At 49.2% G+C, this 18783-nt stretch overlaps 1 protein-coding gene across 3 annotated transcripts in view; it reads left to right on the top strand.

Annotated features, from left to right (window-relative positions):
• Window positions 1–15759, top strand: part of LOC138739701 (uncharacterized) — a 45602-nt gene extending 29843 nt beyond the window's left edge. The window contains exons 3-4 of one of the 3 annotated variants that reach the window (XM_069892283.1): window positions 13180–14264; window positions 14298–15759. In XM_069892283.1, the coding sequence (XP_069748384.1) occupies window positions 13180–14264; window positions 14298–15683 (2471 nt within the window). In that variant the 3' untranslated portion in view covers window positions 15684–15759. Of the gene's footprint in view, window positions 1–13179 lie in introns of all 3 variants that reach the window. The other 2 variants (XM_069892284.1, XM_069892282.1) reach the window with 2 other exon arrangements.
• Window positions 15760–18783: the final 3024 nt, after the last annotated feature.

The following is an 18783-nucleotide window of genomic DNA, read 5'->3' as shown; positions in this document are numbered from 1 at the left end:
CTGGAGTTCACCGTCCGGCCACTACTCCATCACGTGACTCCCCCCGTCTGGAGCTATATCCATGATTTTCCCCCCCAACCAAGAATTTCTTGGTGAAGAATCATCCTTGATGTGATCCTGTGGGTGGGTTAAATATCCAACTAATTTCTTTCTGAAGTAAGGCATCATGAATTTGATGTGGATTTCAATTTTGAATTGCTTTTCATAACTCTAGTTGAGCTCCTGTAAAGTTAGATCCATTATCAGAACATAATTCCTTTACTTGACCACGTGTGGCTTATAATAATATAAAAATACCTCTTCTTGTTAAAGGTGTTCTTTCAAAACAATTTTGAATTTGAAAACATCAGATTGAACACACCATTGCATCTCTAGAATTCTCTCAGCAGGTAGAAGGTCACAATCCAAGTCAGGATGTTTTACCTCCTTTGCTCTTTCTGCCTCAGGAATAACAGCCGACACATCTCCACTGTGGATCATCCATTTCATAGGGAAGAAATCTCCCTTATTACAGATCCCCTTTAACTCTGATAAAGATTTATTGCTTCTTTTTCTGAAACTACTGAAGTTTGACAATCATCAACATTGAAATGATTTCTAATTATACTAATTGCTTGAGAACGAAACTGCTCTTCATTATCTTCAGCACATTTCCTGAGAGCAAAATTTGTACAACTCGGTGATGAAGTGGCTCCAAATAAATGAACTGTCATTCTGTGTTCAATCATATTGTTGATAACTGTTGTAATCACCATTAGGCCACTATAATATCGTAGAAAATCACGATCTTCTGATGGTACTTTCACTTGATGAAACATCGCTTCAATATCTGCAGTAATTACAATGGGATCATTACAAAATCTTATCAGAACACCTGTTAAACTACTGGTTAAGTCTGGACCTTATAGAAGTTGAGAATTCAAGGAAACTCCTTGAAATGATGCTTCACAATCAAATACTATGTGTAGTTTCTCCTTTTGTGGATGTATAAATCCATGATGAGATAAATACCATTTTCCACCATCTTTACGTTCCAAAATATCTTCTGGAGTCTTTTCTGTGTAACCCTTGGTTATCATGTCCAACATGACATGGGTATATTCCAAATGAAAGGAAGAATTTCTCTTGACTTTTCTCTTCAAATTCAGCATATGCTGTTCTGCAATTATTTTATTGTCTGGCCTACAAATTTCTCTTTTTTTTCAAAGGTAATGATATACAGTGATGACCATCAACATGTTAAACAGAACTTGAAACTAAATCCAGAAACTGCTTGTTCTCATTTGAAAGTTCTTGAATATCTGTGAGACATTCAGGAAAATCAATTTTAAGATGTTGTTCCCACAGCTCATTAAGTTTCACAACTGAAATCCTGTTGATATTTATGTTCGATGATTCCTGATCATTATCCATTTTTCCTCCTAATGGTCCATTGATTGTCCATCTGAGCAACGTTCTCACAGAATAAGGTCTGTCATTTTGACTCCTTATTACTTCTGGAGGTTCGAGAGCTTTTGGTGCATCTAATCCAATTAACATCTCAATCTTGACATCAACCTTTGGTAAACAAACATCTTTTAGATGATCCCACTGGCTGATATCTTCCTGATAGGGAATATTCTCCTTATTCACAGCCTTAGACTTCTGAGTATATACACTTGGAAAATGGCAAAATTCATTGCTATTCAATCCAGCAATCTGTAAATCTGAAACTATATTAGGTTCAATGTTCCTTTCATCGTTCACTGTCTTCAACAAGATCTGTGACCTTTTACCATGAAGGTTAAGTATATTCATTAATTCAACAGTACAAAATGAGGTGGTACTTCCTGGATCAAGAAATGTGCAGGTCTTCAGTATGAAGCTCCTCTTTTAGCTTTAACCTGTACAGGAACTATTGAGGGGGCTTTGTCGCCGGCCCCAGTAAGACTGTTTGTCTGAACTGAAGCTGAATCATCCTCTCTGACTGTGTCTTTAGTCTTGGATTCAGATTGTTTGACTTCCTCCTTAACTTAACTTCGTTGAGTGAGCAGTAACTTGGGATGTTTTAAACTGCATATATCACACCTGAGTTGTTTATGACAAGTTTTGCTGATGTGTCATTTATACAAGCAGTCGAAACATATTCCATTCTTCTTTAAAAAGGTTAATTTCTCATCATACGACTTTTTCTCCAATTGTGAACATTTTTCTAAAACGTGCTTATCTTTGTAATACAAACAGCTTTCCTGAACAGTCTGATCTTCCTTCTCCTTTGTTTCCTTGTTATTTCTTGTGCTTGTATCTGACCCAGCAGTAACAAACATTTCTATTGAGACAATGATTTAGACTTCTTTACATCTTTAGGAATTATTGAAGTATCCTTAATATTTCCAAATGCTGGTATAGCATAAACATGCAGAAGTCATTCCAAAAATTGTATAACATCCTCAGCTTCAAGGAATCATTTTAATCTCTGCAACTTTGGTGGGGATCCTTGGTATGTAAGTGATGGTATTGGTTCTTCACTCTGCAACCTGGCTTCTCCTGGTTCTTGCTGGATCTGTAAAAAAAATTTTTTTATCTTATTCGGCCCTTTTAGATTTGCTGCTGGCTGGATTTTCTCTGTGGTTCTGCACACAAACTTTTTTATCTCAATGTTTATGTTTACAATTTCTGGGCTTCCTGACAATTCTACTACGAGAGCTGTAGGTTTTCTTTATCAAGGTCGCCAACGGTCTGGCTGGCTTTTGGCTCAATTTCAAGCTGCGCAATTCACAGAAATGTTTACACACTTCTGGAATATTCTACTGTTACAGTGTGGTTGTCTCTTGGCTTTAAAATTAGTTGTTAATTCATTTAGATAAATTTTACAAGCCTTTCTTCCAAACAAAGTTCACAATTAAGTTTTTATTTGAATGAAAATGTAGTTATGAGTCCAGAGGACCCCAAAACCCAGCAGCAATAGAAATTCACGAAGACAAATAATTACTTAAACAAAGTCGCTTTTAATTTTCTTTAAACCTAAAAACAGGATAAAACTTTAACTTATTACTCTTACCTTAACCCCCTTCTAATTTTAAGCTCAAGTATATGTAATATGTATGTATATGTTCTGGAAAGTTCTTTGATTCACAGTCCAATCTCTCTTCTCACTCCTCCAAGTTCACTGGTCTCAGGCAATTCTTAGACTCTGCACAGAATTTAACATTTATGAATTTTCACCAGGCTCTGGTGCTTAAAGCTCCCACTCAGGAAGATTCTTGATTTCAGAGAAATTTGTTGCTTGTTGGACACACACAAACTGATTTCCTCCGATCAGCCACTTCAGTGTCTTGCCAAAGAAACTTGCCCCATCATGGTTTTTCCAAATGATAACCTCCTGTTCCAGGTCACCACAGAGTTCCTCCTCTTTCCTTTATTTCAGGAGAAATGCTGTAACCAGCCATTTCCTCTTGTACAAGAGGTTTTTCAATAGGCTAAACTTAGAACTCACAACCCATCTACAAAATGGGGTTTCAACAAGCCTGCCAGCTAGTCATGTTGCAGAACTTAGTTCTCTCTCTCTCTAAAAGAGAAATCATATTTGGTATTTTTACAAGATGAAACCAGCAACCACAAAGAAGGCAGATCACACAGGGGTAAAGATGAACAATTTCTTTATTAACAAAAAAATTCACCTTCAAACTTTAATTCAAAATCCCCCCTTTTATAACAATTCCCACTGGTTACTATGCAAATTCCTGTAACAATGTAAAACTAATAAATTCCCCAGCCTAAATATAACATATGGAATTAAAGTGTAAGTTATATTTCCAACCAGCCCACAGAAAAACTTTGACACAAAACATACAAGGCTCACAAAACTTCGATCTCAAATGAAGCAAAGATCATAAACAAAATTCAGTTTGTTTGGTAAACTGAAGCCAAAAGATCTTTGGGAAAGAGAGAGGGAGAGAGAGAGAGCACAAAATTCAAAGTTGTCTTGTGTTTCTGCAGAGAGAGGAACCACTGGCTTGGTCTGAATCCTTCTGGCTGCCTTCGGAATGACAATAGACAATAGGAGCTGGAGTAGGCCCGTCGAGCCAGCACCGCCATTTTACAGATCATGGCTGATCACTACCATCAGTACCCCTTTCCAGCCTTATCCCCATAACCCTTAACTCCTTTGCCCACTAGAGTCTTATCTAACTCTCTTTTGAACATAGTCAGCGAATCTGCCTCTACCACCCTCTGTGGCAGAGCATTCCACAGATTCACACTTCTCTGGGTAAAAAAATGTTTTCTCATCTCCGTCCTAAAGGGCCTACCCTGTATTCTTAAACTATGCCCTCTAGTCCTCGTCTCCCCCATCATTGGGAACAAGTAATCCGACTTCACCCTGTCTATCCCCCTGATGATTTTGTATACCTCATTCATGTCCCCCCTCATCCTTCTAAACTCCATCAGATACAAGTCCAGTTTTTCTAGCCTTTCAGCATATGTCAACCCCGCCATCCCTGGAACTAACCTTGTAAATCTGCGCTGCACATCCTCTATAGCTAGTATGTCCTTCTTCAAAATTGGAGAGCAGAACTGGACGCAATACTCCAGGTGGGGTCTCACCAGGGCCCTGTATAACTGCAGAAGGGCGTCTCTGTTCCTATACTCCAATCCCCTCTTTATGAAAGCCAACATGCCATTAGCCTTCTTCACAGCTTTCTGAACCTGCATGTTAGCCTTCAGTGACCGGTGAACAAGTACATCCAGATCCATTTGCTCCTCCCCACTCCCTAGCTTGTCTCCATTTAAATAATACTCAGCTTTCCTATTATTGCCCCCAAAATGGATAACCTCACATTTGCTCACATTGAACGTCATCTTCCATTCAGCAGGCCACACCCCCAACCTGTCCAAGTCCCTCTGCATTTTCCTGACATCCTCCTCACACCCCACACCGCCACCCAGTTTCGTGTCATCTGCAAATTTGCTCAAATTATTAATAATCCCCTCATCCAAATCATTTACATAAATTACAAACAACTGAGGACCCAATACCGATTCCTGCGGCACCCCACTCGTCACATCCTGCCATCCTGAAAACGACCCGCTTACCCCAACCCTTTGTTTCCTATTTCTTAACCAGACAGATTGCTGGCACCGGAATCAGTTTCTGAGCCTGGGCATCTTTTGCTTTTGTTATGAGCCCAGAGGACCCCAAAACCCAGCTTTTAATGATCTTTAAACATGAAAACAGGATCAAATTTTAACTTATTACTATTAACTTAACTAACCTAACTTAACCTGCATGTGTATGTAAATTTAGAAAAGTTCTTTAATTCACAGTTCAATCTCATTTCTCACTTCTCCAAGTTCACTGGTTGCAGGCAATTCTTGTATTGTGCACAGAATTTAACATTTATAAAGTTCACCAGGCTTTGGTGCTTGAAAGGTAAATGGCTACAACTCAAGAAGGTTTTTGTAGGGTTTGCAGAGAGAGATTTGTTGTTCCCTTTTAATCAGTGTCTTGACAAAGAAATTTGCCCCATCAGGGTTTTCCAGATGATAACCTCTTTTATTCAGGTCACCACAGAGTTCCATTTTGTTTCCTTGATTTCAAGTGAAACATTAGGCACCAGTCCTCTCCTCTTGTCTGAACCACAAGGGCTTTAACTCGGCTGAACTAAGCACTCAAAACCCATCTTTCAAATGGGGGTTTCCATAGTCTTGCCAGATTGTCCTGTTCCAGTCCCAGCTGCTGCTTGTAAAACTGCAGAATTGATCTCTCTCACAGAGAAAAGCCTATTTAACCCCCTACAAAAAAACTACATGACCCTCTTAGAGCAGCAAACAGCTCTCCAATACAGCCTGCAGCTCCGAACTTAATCCTCTGAGTTCTTTCATCTGTTGTTTTTCCAAACAACAATCCATTAGTGAAGTCACTTGGTCACTCTCCAAAGTTTTTGAAAAGGCCCCCAGAAGCCGTCCTGTCTGGCTTGAGCAGAACTCTAGTATTTTAAATGCGATCTGTTTTGAAATGTTTGTATGTGACCTACATTAAAAAAGTTGCCACACTTTATCTTCCAAAATCATGTCTATTTACAATATAAAGCACAACATATTCTGTCATACTTTAAAGATGTCAGTCCAATTAACACCTACTTGTGAAGTTTCCGCAGGTATTGTTCAAAGTTTCTGTAAAGTCACTGTGGACATGAAATCTCTGCTTATGCACAGCTCTTCCATTTCAAATGATGTGTCTTTTGTGAAATGTTAATGTTTGTTTGTGAAGTGACCTATACTAACCCCCCCCCCCACAATCTATCTCATTTAAAGACATATTAATATATAATGTAAAATATAATATACCCTGTGTAGCGGCTACTATGGTAGATCCTACTAAATAAAGGCAAACACACACAAAGGTAGTCAACTCAAGACTGGTTTATTGCAGACATTCACAGACCTTTTATTCCCTACCTGTTAATGAGCTCGTTAGTGAACAGTTGGTTAAAGCTATGAGCCATTAGTGGCCATGCCTTTAGGCAGGGTCTTCATCTGATCCACTTGCTGTACTTTGGCGCCCAGCACTGCTAGCCCGCGTTGTGTCTGGTAAGTCTGTGAACTGACGGTGACAGTTTGCAATACCGCGCTGTGTGCCCGCTACATCATCCCCCTAGAATCGACACCATAACTTAAGATGTCAGATACACTTGACTTAGGTGGACGTTCACGTCACCTGGGTTGAGGGAACTGAACTGGTGAAGTAGGGTCTGTATGGGCGGGTTTAAGTCTGTCCACGCTGAATAGCTGCAGATGCCCTCTGATGTCTAATGCATATACCATTCCATCTCTCTTGATCACACGAAATGGTCCTTCGTGTGGTTTTAGTAATGGTGCCCCTGGAACATGTCTTCGTACGAATACAAATTCAGTGTTTAATAGTGATTGGGGCACTTGTTGCCTGGGTTTGCCATACCAGTTGGTAGAAGATGGTTTGCTGTTAGCAATACCCTTGCGGAGTTGTTGCAGGACATCCATGTCTTAATTGCTTGTGAAGTGAATATCTCCTGGAACCATAAAGGCCGTACCATGCATAAATTCTGCAGACGATGCAGACAGATTTTCTTTTGGAGCTGTTCATACTCATCGTACTTCATTGACCCAGTTGGGTCTGGTGAGTCGGGCCTTCAGTGAAGATTTAAGTTGTTGATGGAAACGTTCCACCAGGCCATTGGACTGTGGTGCAATGGTGTACCACACAAATGAGCCAAGGTGGCCCATAACACCAAAGTGAACTGTGGTCCACGGTCCGAAGTTATGTGTGTAGGCACTCCAAATCTCGCAATCCAATTTAAGATGAACGCTCTAGCACATGCCTCAGTATCACTGACTGGTAATGGAATGGCTCTGGCCAGAATGTGAAGCGGTCTTCTACTGTGAGAATATACCTCATGTCCTGTGATACTGGTAATGGTCCAACCAGATCCATGTGCACATACTCAAATCTTCTGCGTAGTGTCTGGAAAGGCTGCGGGGTGCCTTGGTGCGGTGTTGAATTTTCGCAGATTGGCAGGATATACATGTTCGTGCCCATTGCGCGACATCTTTTTTAAGCCCATGCCACATGTACTTGTTTGACATTATTTTGACTGAAGTCCTGATGGATGGGTGTGATAGATTGTGAATGTCATCAAAAAGACGGCGTCTCCAAGATGATGGGACCAATGGTCGAGGATAGCCCAACAATACATCACAAAGGAGTTCTGGACTACCTTGTTGTGGTGCCATCTGTTGAATGTCGAGTTCAGTAATAGCTGTACTGTATGCCTATATATCCGGATCCGCGGATTGTGCCGCAGCCAGTTCAGCAATGTTGACTCCACCCTGAATATGGCACAAACTTGATTTAGAGAGCACATCTGCAACAAGATTGTCCTTTCCCAAAATATGATGCCATGTCCGTAGTAAACTCCAAAATGTAGGACAAATGTCATTGATTTCTTGCCGACCAAGGATCTGTGACTTTGCTAAAGGCAAAAATTAGTGGTTTATGGTCTGTGAATATGGTGAAATGTCAACCTTCCAAGATATAACGAAAGTGCTTTACAGCCAGATAAAGTGCTCATAGTTCTCGATCAAAGGCGCTGTACTTCATTTCCACTGATCTTAGATGACGACTAAAGAAGGCAAGGCCATTGACGTACTGTTCCAAAACTGCACCCACAGCTGTTCTTGAGGCATCTGTGCTAAGCGTCAAAGCCGCTTCAGGATTTGGATGCGCAAGCATTGCTGCTTTGACTATTGCCTCTTTGGCGGACATAAATGTGCCCTCTGCCTCTGCAGTCCAAATAATGTTTTTGTTTAGAGCAGAGATGATGTCAAACGGGTTGCAGGATGTCAGCAATCCCGGGAATAAATCTGTGATAAAAAGTTATCATTCCCAAAAACTCCTGTACCCCTTTGATGATGACAGGTCTGGAGAATGTATGGTTGTCATTTACCTTGCCTGATAATGGAGATATGCGTTCTGATGTAATTTTATGCCCTAAGAATTCTATGGTTGACTTGCCAAATTGACACTTGTCAAGGTTAATTGTCAGACCAAAGTCTTGGAGTCATTGGAAAAGGTGGCACAAATGCAGGCGGTGTTTGATAGTCCAGATTCTATCACCAATGTATATTTGTACATATGTACAGAGGGTAGTGGAGGATGACTGTGAGTGGCTGAGAGCGTAGACACACCTACTGGCAGGTCTTAAAGGATTGCTCCTAGCCAGACCAGGTCATTCTGGACTGGTCGACCTACTTGTGATATGCTCCAGTCTTTTAGTTAATAAAAGCCTTGGTTTGGATCAACAAGTCTTTGGTTCTTTCAACGCGCACTACACGGTGATCTTGCTCATTTTGACTTGCTACAAGGATGTCGTCCAAGTAAATATATGCAAAGTCTAAATCTCTGCCTACAGCATCCATAAGCCGCTGAAAAGTTTGCACGGTATTCTTTAAGCCAAATGACATTTTGAGGAATTCAAAAAGACCAAACGGTGTAATAATTGCTGTCTTGGGAATATAATTTTCATGAATCGGTATCTGATGATATCCCTTAACCAAATCAATCTTTGAAAATTGCGGCAATGATGTAGATGGGCGGTGAAATCCTGTATGTGTGGAATTGGGTATCTGTCAGGTGTAGAGACATCATTAAGTCGACGGTAGTCACCGCAGGGTCTCCATCCGCCTGTCTTCTTGGGTACCGTATGCAAAGGTGAGGCCCAAGGGCTGTTTAGGCATCGAATGATACTCAATTCTTCGATTGCTTTAAATTCTGCCTTTGCCTGCTGCAATTTATCAGGTGCCAGATGACAAGTCCTGGCATGGACCAGTGGGCCTGATGTGTCTATGTAATGAGACACACCATGGGCTGTTGTTGAGGCATTGAAGTTAGGGGTGAGAATATGGGGAAATTCGTTGAGTAGGGCAGTATATGTGTCCTTGTGTAACGTATGTACTCCAAGCTTTGAAACTCTCCCCTTGATGCACGCCAGTGGATATGTCTGAAAGGTGGTGGCGTGAACTAATTTTTGGCATTTTGCGTCTACTAATAAGTCACGGGAATGTAAAAAAAAACTGCACCCTAAATGGGTTGAGCAACAGAAGTGAGGACAATGGAACATGGTTCCACCTTTTCCGATTGTGACGTGTTTAGTGCCGAAACTTGGAATGGCAGTTCCATTTGCTACTCACGGGGTCAAGTGGTATTTTTTATGCATCCTTTCAAAATAGGTCAGTGGGAGCAAACTAAGTTCAGCACCTGTGTCTACAAGGAATTTGTGCTTACCCAAATATGTACGCCAGCTGCCGAGGCCACTACTGGCAGCCGGCTCTCATTTTCCGACTTCTTTTTGTAGTAGGTACATGGCTGGACACACTTATGGGCATTTTTTCCCCAGCAGCGATGGTAAAAACACCCACTCTCAATGTACATCAGCATGTTCCTCTTGGATTGGACTGCAGATACAGGAGGCTGGTAGGATGCGGGAGATGCTTCAGTAGCAAAAACTGGATGTATTCGGGCAGACTCTTGTGTACGAGTACGATAGAGCCTGTCAGCCTCTCGAGCCACGTCATGGGGATGGCGGAAATCCATGTTATCAATGGGTATGGCAACGTGAGCAGGACGTTTTGACAGAAATAAGGTTTTGAAAAGCAGACAATGGGAATGACCAGCATCTCATTCATCAGGTCTGATGGATTCTTGTCATCTAGGCCTTCCATGTTCAAAAGACACATGCCACACTCATGCCTAGTAAGTTCCAATGTATCAAGAATAAACTGGCGGAATCTGGTGTACTGGTCTTCTGCCGGAGGATGAGCAATAAATTCGTTTACTCGCGATGCAGTGGCCGCATCCAATGTACTCACGACATGCCAAAATTTTGTGTCTTCCGCCGTTATACCCCGAAGATTAAACTCTTTCAGCTTGACGAAACCAAATTTAAGGCTGATGTGTCCAGAAAGGAGGCAAATGAAGTCCAATTGCATTAACGTCACGGTGGCGGCAGTTGTTACTGCTGTTGAACTTTCCTCCTTTCCCATAAGGATTCAAATTTGCTGAATCTTCATTTTGGGGTCACCAATACAGTAGATGGTACTAAATAAAGGCACACACACAAAGGTGGTCAACTCAAGACTGGTTTATTGCAGACATACAGACCTTTTATTCCCTGCCTGTTAATGATTGAACAGCTTGGACCAGCAGGTTAAAACGATGAGCCATTAGCGGCTGTGCCTTTAGGCAGGTGCTTCATCTGATCCACTCGCTGTACTTTGGCTCGCAGCGCTGCTCGCCAGCGATGTGTCAGTTAAGTCTGTGAACTGATGGTGGTGGTTTGCCATACCCTGCTGTGTGCCCGCTCGACACCTGTAACAATATAGATGACACTTGCCTTACTCTAATACATCCTAATTTCAAAGTACCATCTTCCAAAGCGTGAACTCTCATATCCCAAATTTCGGTCTCGAATCCAATCAATCAATCCAACTCTGTGGCTGTACTTTGTGTAGTTTTAATTGGTTGATAGAATGGATAAACATTTTGATAACTTCGCAACAAGACTTTCATAACGGTGAATAAGAAAGCTTTTACTCTCTGAACCCTTCTCCATTAACAATGGCATGAAGCAAGGCTGTGTTCTCGCACCAACCCTCTTTTCAATCTTCTTCAGCATGATGCTGAACCAAGCCATGAAAGACCCCAACAATGAAGACGCTGTTTACATCCGGTACCGCACGGATGGCAGTCTCTTCAATCTGAGGCGCCTGCAAGCTCACACCAAGACACAAGAGAAACTTGTCCGTGAACTACTCTTTGCAGATGATGCCGCTTTAGTTGCCCATTCAGAGCCAGATCTTCAGCGCTTGACGTCCTGCTTTGCGGAAACTGCCAAAATGTTTGGCCTGGAAGTCAGCCTGAAGAAAACTGAGGTCCTCCATCAGCCAGCTCCCCACCATGACTACCAGCCCTCCCACATCTCCATCGGGCACACAAAACTCAAAACGGTCAACCAGTTTACCTATCTCGGTTGCACCATTTCATCAGATGCAAGGATCGACAATGAGATAGACAACAGACTCGCCAAGGCAAATAGCGCCTTTGGAAGACTACACAAAAGAGTCTGGAAAAACAACCAACTGAAAAACCTCACAAAGATAAGCGTATACAGAGCCGTTGTCATACCCACACTCCTGTTCGGCTCCGAATCATGGGTCCTCTACCGGCACCACCTACGGCTCCTAGAACGCTTCCACCAGCGTTGTCTCCGCTCCATCCTCAACATCCATTGGAGCGCTTACACCCCTAACGTCGAAGTACTCGAGATGGCAGAGGTCGACAGCATCGAGTCCACGCTGCTGAAGATCCAGCTGCGCTGGGTGGGTCACGTCTCCAGAATGGAGGACCATCGCCTTCCCAAGATCGTGTTATATGGTGAGCTCTCCACTGGCCACCGTGACAGAGGTGCACCAAAGAAAAGGTACAAGGACTGCCTAAAGAAATCTCTTGGTGCCTGTCACATTGACCACCGCCAGTGGGCTGATAACGCCTCAAACCGTGCATCTTGGTGCCTCACAGTTTGGCGGGCAGCAACCTCCTTTGAAGAAGACCGCAGAGCCCACCTCACTGACAAAAGACAAAGGAGGAAAAACCCAACACTCAACCCCAACCAACCAATTTTCCCTTGCAACCGCTGCAATCGTGTCTGCCTGTCCCGCATCGGACTTGTCAGCCACAAACGAGCCTGCAGCTGACGTGGACTTTTTACCCCCTCCATAAATCTTCGTCCGCGAAGCCAAGCCAAAGAAAGAAGACTGTATAAAGATACAAAAATATATACAAATTCAAAAACTTAGAGATAGAAAACTTTTCATGCTCACGTTTCCTTCACATCTTGGAGAAAAAGCAGGCACAAAAGAGACAGGCACAAAATCAACTAAGAATCAAAAGCACAAGGTTTGAACCTTTACAGAAGGACCGGAGGAGATTTATCAGGATGTTGTCTGGATTGGGAATTGAGTCTGATGAGGCCGGGTTAGCAGAGCTGGGACTTTTCTCTTTGGAGCGTAGAAGGATGAGAGGAGACTTGATAGAGGTCCACAAGATTCTGAGAGACATGGCCAGCGCCTGTTTCCCAGGGCGGGTCCAGAGGACGTCCTACAAGAGGCAATTCCTGCCCCGTGATTGATCCTGATACAACTTGTTGGAGGAAGCCTGCAGTGTAAATTGTACTGGAAAAATTCGTCGCTGGTCACCCACCGGGACTGTTCCACTCAGGGTCCAGTGTGAACGACCACACGGGTAGTCATTATGTTAAATTTCCCGACAATTGCAGTCGTGGGCGCTTGGAACGACAGGGACAGTTGGAAGATTGTCCGATAGGATCACAGATGAAGGAAAAACCGAGGGATATGGGTGTGAAGTGGGGAAAGGTGTGAGATGGTTGGAGAGTAGGTGTACACGGGTCGGCAAAACACGGGTGGGCCGAAGGGCCTGAACCGTGCCGGAATGTTCTATGGAAAGGTCAGGCGGAACGAGAGGGGCCGAGTGCGGTGCCATGAAGGGCAAGGTTCAGCTCCGAGACGGAGCGGCTGGGCCCCCCGTGTGTGTCCGTCCAGCCTTCCCCTGTCCCCTACAAACTGCCGCCTTTCCTTTCTGCCCCACAGAATGCTGCCTGTCCGATGGGGCCGATCCCGCCACGGCCCGGAGCCGAGAGGACCAGGGCTGTGTGAATGGCAGCGAAGCCGGCTCGTCCCCGCCGCGGCCACCGGCCGCCTGGATCTCGCTGTCGTCGCCACTGCCGCTCAGAACCAGGAGCCTCTTCTCGCGGACATCAACCCACACGTCCTCCGGCCGGAGCCCCGACACCGACTCCGGGACCAGGTCCTCGGCCGCTTCTGCTTCGCCGAACCCGGCGGAAACCTCGACCCCACGTCCAATGGCGGCGCGGGAGGTCGTGGTGGCATCTCAGCCACCTGCGGCTTCGGAAGGCGCTCTGTCCCCGCACTCGCCCGCGGGGAACGCGCTCCCGCCGCCCTTCCCCGGCAAAGGCTCCAGCTCGGCGCAGTCCATCTCGGGCTCCTTCCCTCCACCACAGCCCCCTGCTCAATCCGCGGTCCTGCGGCGGCGGCCCGGGCCGGCTGGCGAACATCCCCGGGGCGCCAGCTCCAGCAGCGGTTCCCGCAGCTCCAGCAGCGGTTCCCGCAGCTCCAGCAGCGGTTCCCGCAGCTCCAGCAGCGGTTCCCGCAGCTCCCCGACGGCCGAGCGGCCGCCGCTGCCCCACGTCGATGCCTCGGCCCTTCTCCCAGCCATCTGCGCCCTGATCAGCCTGGTGGGGGCCGTGCTGATGCCTCCTGTCGCCACCTCTCCGGCCGCCGTTTCCCGGCCGTCCTGCCGCCCCCACCCAGCCCAGCGCGGGCCGAGTCGCGTCCTCCCGGCGAGGAAGCGGCCCTTCCCACGGCCGTCTCCAACCAGCGGCTCGTCGCAGTTGGAGAACGGCCGGCCGCAGCTTCCCCGGCGGCCCGCTATCCCCCGGCGAGGGCTGCTGGCTGGGTGGCCGGACTCGGGCCCTCTCTCGCCTGTCCTGCCGCCCAGTGCCACGGCGCGGAGGGGCCGCGTTCTGGAGCTGCCGCCTCTCGCCCTCTGCCCCTCTCCCTGGTCGCTCAGAACCACCCCAGGCCGTACCCTGCCGGGCCCCGGGATCTGCCCATGGTGCGGGTGCGCCCAGACCGCCCAGCCCCGTGGGGTAGGGGTGACACCGGCCACAACGTCCCGTGGGGTAGAGGTGTCCCCGGCCACACCGCCCCGTGGGGTAGGGGTGACTGATCTAACACCGCCCCGTGGGGTAACAGCGGCCACACAGTCCCGTGGGGTAGAGGTGTCCCCGGCCACACCGCCCCGTGGGGTAGGGGTGTCCCCGGCCACACCGCCCCGTGGGGTAGGGGTGACACCGGCCACAACGTCCCGTGGGGTAGAGGTGTCCCCGGCCACACCGCCCCGTGGGGTAGGGGTGTCCCCGGCCACACCGCCCCGTGGGGTAGGGGTGACTGATCTAACACCGCCCCGTGGGGTAACAGCGGCCACACAATCCCGTGGGGTAGAGGTGTCCCCGGCCACCCCGCCCCGTGGGGTAGGGGTGTCCCCGGCCACCCCGCCCCGTGGGGTAGGGGTTTCCCCGGCCACCCCGCCCCGTGGGGTAGGGGTGACACCGGCCACAACGTCCCGTGGGATGTCCGATCTAACACCGCCCCGTGGGGTAGGGGTAACAGCGGCCACACAGTCCCGTGGGGTAGAGGTGTCCCCGGCCACACCGCCCCGTGGGGTAGGGGTGTCCCCGGCCACACCGCCCCGTGGGGTAGGGGTGACTGATCTAACACCGCCCCGTGGGGTAACAGCGGCCACACAATCCCGTGGGGTAGAGGTGTCCCCGGCCACACCGCCCCGTGGGGTAGGGGTGTCCCCGGCCACAACGTCCCGTGGGGTAGGGGTGTCCCCGGCCACCCCGCCCCGTGGGGTAGGGGTGTCCCCGGCCACACCGCCCCGTGGGGTAGGGGTGTCCCCGGCCACAACGTCCCGTGGGGTAGGGGTGACTGATCTAACACCGCCCCGTGGGGTAGGGGTAACAGCGGCCACACAATCCCGTGGGGTAGAGGTGTCCCCGGCCACCCCGCCCCGTGGGGTAGGGGTGTCCCCGGCCACACCGCCCCGTGGGGTAGGGGTGTCCCCGGCCACAACGTCCCGTGGGGTATGGGTGACTGATCTAACACCGCCCCGTGGGGTAGGGGTAACAGCGGCCACACAATCCCGTGGGGTAGAGGTGTCCCCGGCCACACCGCCCCGTGGGGTAGGGGTGTCCCCGGCCACACCGCCCCGTGGGGTAGGGGTGACTGATCTAACACCGCCCCGTGGGGTAGGGGTAACAGCGGCCACACAATCCCGTGGGGTAGGGGTGTCCCCGGCCACCCCGCCCCGTGGGGTAGGGGTGTCCCCGGCCACCCCGCCCCGTGGGGTAGGGGCGGACGCGATGCCTGACAGCTGCCGCTGTGAGTGGGAGCAGCGCTGGGCAGCGATGTGTCCAGACCCCGAGAGCCCCTGCAATGTGCTGAAGCAGATGATGCCCTCCTCGTCCGACTCGGAGGCCGAGGACAGACCGACCGGACTCCGCTGCTGAGCCGCCACCACGTCGCAGGCTGGAAATCAGGGTCCAGAAACTCCCTGCAGTTTAGATAATAAAACACCGCTCGGCAGTGAGACGCAGTTGATGGTCCTGGCGACCCCGCGCTCCGGCAACGTTCACGGCCGACCCCTTGCCCACTGTGGCCGAGCCAGCCGGGGAGACTCTACTTGCGAACAGAATTGCGCCAAAGGAGCTGGCGGAGAAATGTGGACTCGGTTCAGGGAGAACAGTCTGGGGAAGGCGATTTCCAGCAGGCTGCCTTGGGTCTCACGGGTGGGGCTGTACCAGACTGGCGGCGGGGGGAGGGGATCTTCTCCAGGCAGGGGAGAGGTTAGAAGTCAGGACCGAGGGTGATGAGAGAACGTTTGGGACAGGGAGCGGAGAAGGACTGTGGGTTTAAATTGTGCCCATTTTAATGTTGGAGGCTTGTTGTAGAAGACATTAGTGAGGCCAAATTTGGAGAATTGTGTGGCGTTTTGTTCACCGAAAGAATATCAATAAGGTAGAAAGAGTGGAGAGAAGATTTACTGGGATGTTGCCTGGTCTTCAGGAACTGAGTTACAGGGAAAGGTTCCACAGGTGAGGACTTTAATCCCTGGAGTGTAGAAGAATGAGGGGAGATTTGATAGAGGTATTTAAAATGATGAGGGGGTAGACAGAGTAAATGTAGCCAGGCTTTTTCCACTGAGGGGAGGTGAAATACAAACCAGAGGACGTGGGTTAAGGGTGAAAGGAGAAAGGTTTAGGGGGAACTTCTTCATACAGAGAGTGGTGGGGGTGTGGAACGAGGTGCCAGTGGTGAATACGGGCTCGATTTTAACATTTAAGAAGAATTTGGAGAGGTCCATGGATGAGAGAGTGTGGAGGGACATGGACTGGGGGCAGGTCAGTGGGACCAGGCAGAATGATAGTTTGGCACAGACCAGAAGGGGCCTGTTTCTGTCCTGTTGTTCTGTGGCCCCATGGGTCAGGGGTTGAACTTGGGGCACAGGTAAACACGTGAGACTGGGACGTGGTGACCATTACAGAAACCTGGTTAAGGGAGGGGCTGGACTGGAAGCCCAACATCCCATTGTGCAGGTGCTTCAGGGGGGAAAGAAGTGTGGGGGGGGGGTCTTGTGTTATTGGTGAAGGAGGATGTCATGGCAGTGGGCAGAGGTGGTGATAGTGACGGGTCAGCTGCTGAGGGTCTGTGGACGGGGCCGAGGGTCTGTGAATGGAGCTGAGGGTCTGGACGAAGCTGAGGAACAGGAAAAGCATGATCACTTGTTGGGAGTGAACTACAGGCCCCCAAATCGTCTACGAGAATTAGAGCAGCAATATACAGGGAGTTTGCTCCCAGTTGTGGGTCAAATAAGGTTGTCATAGTTGGTGGGGGGGGGGGGGGGGGTTAACTTTCCAAATATTGACGAGGAAAGTCACAGGGAAAAGGTTTAGACGGGGTGGGATTTGGCAAATGTGTTCAGGACGGTTTCCTCCGGCTATATGTGGAGACCCACACGGGAGAGGGCAATGCTTGACCTGGTTGGGGGACTGGAGGGGTAAATTGAGGGTGATTGTGGACGAGCCTTTGGGACCAGTGACCATGTTCTCCAATGTTCAAGGTAGTTACAGGGAGAGACTGAGCGGGACCACGAGTTAAAGTTTGGAATTGGAGGGACAAGACCAGGAGTTGCTGCAGTTCACTGGAACAGGTTTCCCAGCTCAGTAACACCCGGCCCCCTTGGACTCCCAAGCCCGGCCACCCAATTGACCTCCAGCCCCCATACGTTTTTTGAATGGTGGGAGGAACCTGAGGAAACCCACGCAGATACGGGGAGAAGGTACAAACTCCTTACAGACAGCGCCCGACCAGATCCGGGCCACTGGATCTTCATGAAGCAAACCGTGCTGCTGTTTGAAGGAAGTGGTATGCTTTGAAACATGTGTTGCCGAGCCCAAGGGGACATGCATGCTCCTGTTAGAGGAAAGGGGCAGACAGGCAAGTGGGGTCAAGGTCCGAGGGCAAGGGAAATCCAGGCTCTACGCACAAGCGAGGGGGCCACGCGGGGCAGGGAGAAGCGGCTGGGGTTGAATGCAGACCTGGAGGGGGTTGGGGAACTGAGGAGGAGGATTTAAACAAAGGAGAAAAGGAGGGGCAGGATTTAGTTCGGGCAGAAATAGGATAATCCGGAGATTTTATGCAAAGAAAAGGGGAATAATGGGTCACAAGAAAAACGGGACACTCAGGAATCAACATGGAGATGGACCTCGCCCGGTACTTCCATGTTTTACTGAGACCGGGGGAGGGGGTGTACAGGTGCACAGGGAGTGACCAGGGGGAGGGGCTGTACAGGTGCACAGGGTGTGACTAGGGGGAAGGGGGTGTACAGGGTGCACAGGGAGTGACCGGGGGAGGGGCTGTACCGGTGCACAGGGTGTGACTAGAGGGAAGGGGGTGTACAGGGTGCACAGGAGTGACCGGGGGAGGGGCTGTACCGGTGCACAGGAGTGACCAGGGGAGGGGCTGTACCGGTGCACAGGGTGTGACTAGGGGGAAGGGGGTGTACAGGGTGTGACCGGGGGAGGGGCTGTACCGGTGCACAGGGATGTGACCAGGGGGAAGGGGGTGTACAGGGTGCACAGGAGTGACCGGGGGAGGGGCTGTACCGGTGCACAGGGAGTGACCAGGGGAGGGGCTGTACCGGTGCACAGGGTGTGACTAGAGGAAGGGGGTGTACAGGGTGCACAGGGAGTGACCGGGGGAGGGGCTGTACCGGTGCACAGGGAGTGACCCAGGGGAGGGGCTGTACCGGTGCACAGGGTGTGACTAGGGGGAAGGGGGTGTACAGGGTGTGACCGGGGGAGGGGCTGTACAGGTGCACAAGGATGTGACCAGGTGGAGGGGCTGTACCGGTGCACAGGGTGTGACGAGGGGGAAGGGGGTGTACAGGGTGCACAGGGAGTGACCGGGGGAGGGGCTGTACAGGTGCACAGGGTGTGACTAGAGGGAAGGGGGTGTACAGGGTGCACAGGGAGTGACCGGGGGAGGGGCTGTACCGGTGCACAGGGAGTGACCAGGGGGAGGGGCTGTACCGGTGCACAGGGTGTGACT

The sequence above is a fragment of the Narcine bancroftii genome, chromosome 7, assembly GCF_036971445.1.
Source record: "Narcine bancroftii isolate sNarBan1 chromosome 7, sNarBan1.hap1, whole genome shotgun sequence".
NCBI lineage: Eukaryota > Metazoa > Chordata > Chondrichthyes > Torpediniformes > Narcinidae > Narcine > Narcine bancroftii.
This window is presented reverse-complemented; position numbering and strand designations above follow the sequence as displayed.